General features: G+C 46.0%; 1 protein-coding gene across 1 annotated transcript in view; it reads right to left on the reverse strand.

Moving 5' to 3' along the window:
* The window catches only part of DMXL2 (Dmx like 2), a 160,660-nt gene that overhangs the window by 4,669 nt on the left and 151,114 nt on the right, over positions 1–4,877 (reverse strand). The window contains exons 33-39 of the mRNA XM_013006336.2: positions 4,710–4,796; positions 4,507–4,628; positions 3,249–3,387; positions 2,591–2,651; positions 2,336–2,463; positions 1,691–1,768; positions 126–217 (exon numbers count right to left, since the gene is read on the reverse strand). Of these exons, the coding sequence (XP_012861790.1) occupies positions 126–217; positions 1,691–1,768; positions 2,336–2,463; positions 2,591–2,651; positions 3,249–3,387; positions 4,507–4,628; positions 4,710–4,796 (707 nt within the window). The remainder of the gene's footprint in view (positions 1–125; positions 218–1,690; positions 1,769–2,335; positions 2,464–2,590; positions 2,652–3,248; positions 3,388–4,506; positions 4,629–4,709; positions 4,797–4,877) is intronic.

Below are 4,877 nucleotides of genomic sequence, written 5' to 3' on the forward strand. Positions count from 1 at the left end.
ACCAAATAATGTTTATGTATCCCTAGAGGGTAAGGGGACCTTAGTATAAGCTCCACGGTTTCTGTCAAAAACACCTGTCCACGTAAAGTTCTCTTATTTCCTATTTTAATTCCCTATCAACCCACCTATTGTCATTGGACTGTCCAGAGGTGGCAACGAGACTTGAAGAGGTGATAAATGCAAAGTCGCTCGCAGCCTTGCTGTGGCACTGCCAACTCTGGAAGACAAAATGAACTGAAATGACCCGAAACGGCAGCGATCCTGCTCAGCCTATGCTGTCTTATGAGTGACGAATGAGGGAGGGCTGGTGACAGTAAGAGGGCCAGCCATCATTTGCACATCTTTTGGCGAATATTCAATTTCGTTCTCTTTTTTCATGTAAAGAGCTGGCATAAAGCATGGAATTACAGCAGGAATGTTTTCAGATTATGTAAAAAAGGAGTCCAATTTCATGAACTCACTCAAGCCATTTAGTTCTATTAAGAGCCATATCACTCAAATACATCTAATAAACCTAAAATAATGACATGAATCATAATAAGCAATGACACCCGGGGAGAAAAGCTCTGACACCTCATTTGACCTGAAAAGGCAGCCAGAAGGGCTGAAGTCAGGACACGGCGGGTGTGATCTACACACAACCTTCCGTCCCCAGGTGCAAGGAGGAGTGAGAACAGTCATAGACAGGGCCCCTTCCATTCTACTCGCAGGTGCCACAGGAGTGCCTGCGGCTGTTCCCGCTCCCAGGGAAACCGCTCACTGAGCCCGCAGGACTTCGCTTGCTGGGTCAGCTGGATGATAGAAACATGAAGGCCAAGGCCTGGCAGGGTGCTTTAAAATGAAAGGGGCAGCCTTTTTGTTTTCTTTCCGGAATTAGCATGCTATTGACTTGACTGAGGTAAAAGGATAGCTTCCATTTTACGAAAGGCTGTATGATATAGTCTATAAAGAGAAACACATCATCTCATGTGCACCTACATAGTTGAGAGCATGTACGAGGGGGCTTCAAAAGGTTTACAGGAAAATGCAATTTAAAGATAATGGAACTTTCCCACAAACTTTTTTATAAAGTCAACAAATACATACATACATACATACGTATATATACACATATACATATACACACACACACACACACATATATATATATATTGTATTTGAGTAATCTAGACCCCGCAGGGTCAGGACTTCCTCGGAGACTGAAATACAGGAAGCCAGAGGCTCAGTTAGTTCATGGTAGTGCCACCCCTGTTCCCCATCACCACCACCGTCCGGAAGCACGTCTGTGTGTCACCAGACAGGATCTGGGTTCATGAACACAGTGCTCCATTTGGACTGGCTGTTTTCTAACCCAGCAAGCAGCACTGCTGAGCACACTGAACTAGATGAAGTCTCTCTGATTCCTAACGCAGGTGCCTGAAATAAGCCACTACAGAGGTCTAGGGAGGAGGTAGAGTTTTCAAGAAGAACGAAAGTATAATAAACATGTATCCTAGGTAAGTCCACACACATGAAAGCTTTAGGAAATTCCCACACATAATTGTCACTGGGCAAACCATAAAAAGCAGGGTCACCACGGGGCAGGGTGGGTGCCATGCTTCCAGGCAGTGGCCAGGCAGAACCGTCCCTTTCCCAGCAGGACCACCAGGGAGGCTCATGGTGGGTGCCCAGGAGTATGGGGGACACTTACCATGTACGGTTTAGGGTTTGATGCAGTTTGGTTTACTTGCCAGATACTCATATAACCTTCTCCGTCTGCAACCCCGCACTGGAAGAATGGTGCAAATATGAAACACAGCTCGTTAGTATTGCCACTGAAATATATGTATGCAAAGACAAGTCTCTCAGACCCATCTGAACGAGCATTCCCACTAGAGCTTCATTCTCGCCCTACAGACCGAGGTAGGTCAAGTGCAATAAACTCCCTGTAACCTCTTAACTGCTTCTACATACCCATTTCACTGTTTTCCTTTAACCTGAAGGAGCTTCAAAAAGTCCTTAGACAAACGGAAGGGAGCTTTTATGAACTTTTGGGAGCCCCCTGCAGTACAAGAGAATTGAGTAAGAAACAGACGGTTTCTCTCAATTGCTAACTCTACTTAGGGGCACCGTGCCACACTGCACAGTGTGCTCTTTACACACGCAGTATTCCAACAGCGCTAGTGGATGGTTCACTAATCCGCATCAACTTTGTGGATTTATAATTCTACTGAGCAAAAGATGCCTGATCGGTTCAAATCCTGGTTCGCCGGATTTGACTTCAGACGGTTTCATGAACCATTTACTCATAAATGTCATTTTCATATGCATTTAGCAGTAACCCGCAAGAACTAACCTTGTTGCCCTGTGAGTTAAAGTATAACCTGGTCACTCTGGCATTGCCCGCTTGGCGAAAGCATACCAGCTGCTGCGGCCGCGTCCATTCAAACATGCGTACACTGCCATCCTGAGCTCCCGTAAGGTCTGAAGGGCAAGAGAACCAGGAGTAGATGAGAAATCAGAATGCGAGAGACGCTCACTATTTCCTGTGCCTTGAATCATAGAGGAAAGGAGGCGGCTTACCACTGTGGATCATCGATTAAACACTTACAGTATTGATGGACGGGGTGGGAGGTCATTCTCTTCACGTTATGTAGATTCCTTTTCATCAGCTTTAAAAGAAGATAAGGAAGAGGGATGAGGAAGGCTAGGCTTCAGGGCAACTCTTCATTGCTTATTCCCTTACCACTTGATTCTTACTGCAATAAGCCCTGTTGCGGATTTTCAGAGCCACTGGACACGGAACACATGTCCCAGGCTGAGGAGGAACTGAGGTCTGTGTGAACTGAGGTTTCCAAGCGCTCTGTCCACAGATAGAGGGGGCTCTGCTCCAGGCACCCCTCCCTGAGGTCTAGCAGGAAGACCCCCGGACCCTCCAGAGTTGAACATGAAGAGGGGCCTCCTTCAACTACTGCAGCAACTACCAAGAAGGTGCTCGGTGTGCCTGTCAGACCCAGAGTAAACCCGACTTCCTCTTGGCCTCTGCTTTACCAGCCTGTGCTTGTTTGCTTACCTACAGAATACGGGAAATCAGAGCAGCACCTGCCATTGAGGGTGGCACTGAGAGGGCGTCAGCAACTCAGACTAACATGGTATGAAGCGCCCACTGTCTGTCACTGCCCCTGACCTGCGGGATCATTCCTAAGTCAGAGTGAATTTGCTTTGAGGGAGTCCACACCCAGGCAGCATGCCTAATAGCAATGACATACCACGCTAGCTCCCGTGCTGGTCTGCCCACTGCCCAGCCACGGCAGAGACGAAGGCGGATGCACCTGAGTGGCTGGGTGGGCTGCCGCACCGGGCTGGTAAAGAGTTGTCGTGGAGCCGCGGTAGTCAATGTCATCGGAACTGTGGGAAAACCGAGTGTTACTGTGAACGTTCCACCTGTCTCTTCACACAAACTCCAATGACAAGGCTTCTCACCAGACTGCCCGTAGGACAGTCTTTATCCAAAACACTGAACACACAGCCACGAGTAAAACTTAGACACAGAATTTTTTTTTTTTTAATGCTGCTCTCTAGGCGCATAGCTTTTCCCATCTAGACAAAACTATAAATTCAGACCAATGATGTTCGGGAACAACTTCATTGATGCACAGTTGGGACACATGCTTTTAAAAACATTTTGGAGGCACTTAACATGGATTTTCTTTTGATCATACATAGATAGGAAAAGATCATATGCTTCCTTCAAGTGCAAACATCACTGTGCATCAAATCATTACATTTTATCAAAATCCAAGTTTGTATGTCTTTGCCATCCCATAAAAATCTAAGAGTCCTTTTTATGATGTTAGATAGTTACATCTACTCTGAAGTGTGATTTTGAAGCCTGCCTGTTAGATGCAAACAAAAGAGGGAATTCAACCTTCTCGGTGGGTGCCATGGCACCACTGCCAGGCACCTAGCATTTCTAAGACTCTGCAGGGAAGCACGAGGGTGGGCAAGCATGGAGGTGGAACCCCCACGTATGCAAGTACTGAAAATCACCCCTGGTGCCATGTGCCCAGCGTTAGTGAGAAGCAGACATTTTTATCTGTAAGAAAGGGCATGCTTTAGAGGTGGCAATGTGCTATGGAGAAACTCGGTAAATGTGACTCACCAGTCAGGGTAATCTACATATATACACCAATTTTTGCTGTAATTATCCAGATGAGCTGAATTTACTGAGTACAACTCCCAGCATTTCTTTGAGTCAATGTGGTTGTCATTAGCATTAGCTGGTGTCAGGGGTTCTTCTGATGCAAACAGAGCTCAGGGCTTGGTGGAAGAAGTGGGGGCGAGCTGTCCATGAGCGCAGACAGAGCTGGTCACTGGTAGCTACGTCAATCATACTTGTCTCCGACCCAAATGAAGGCAAAGTGACCCATGTGTATTTTTCAAGATAACCCAAAGCGTGTGCATTAAAGTAGTTGGTTCGTTTTTGACAAGACTACATTTTAAAATGACTTCATAAGAAAAACAAACCTTTTAGATTCCCTGTCATATTCTTCTCCAATCCAGATATATGGCTGACAGGCTAACAGAGAAGTGACGTCAAGTTCTTGAACATCATGTGTGGAAGCCAAGACAATTTCATTAGAGTTTGCCTGTAAAGCAAAAGCAGAGTCAACCATTCGACCAGTCTCACCCACGAGAATACTCTTTATAATGACTGCAGCTCTTATTACCTTATTAACGGAAAACGCCATGATCATATCTGACTCCTTGTGAATGACTTTTGCTTTTCCACCTGGATAACCCAGATCAGCTTCAACCTAGAAAACATTTGTCAGCAGTTTTAGTGGCCGGCATGGGATTCTGAACAGAAATATGCAATCCCACAAAATATCAGTAAG

This window comes from Echinops telfairi, unplaced genomic scaffold (assembly GCF_000313985.2).
Source record: "Echinops telfairi isolate 266 unplaced genomic scaffold, ASM31398v2 ScPeMD7_8;HRSCAF=38, whole genome shotgun sequence".
Taxonomy (NCBI): domain Eukaryota; kingdom Metazoa; phylum Chordata; class Mammalia; order Afrosoricida; family Tenrecidae; genus Echinops; species Echinops telfairi.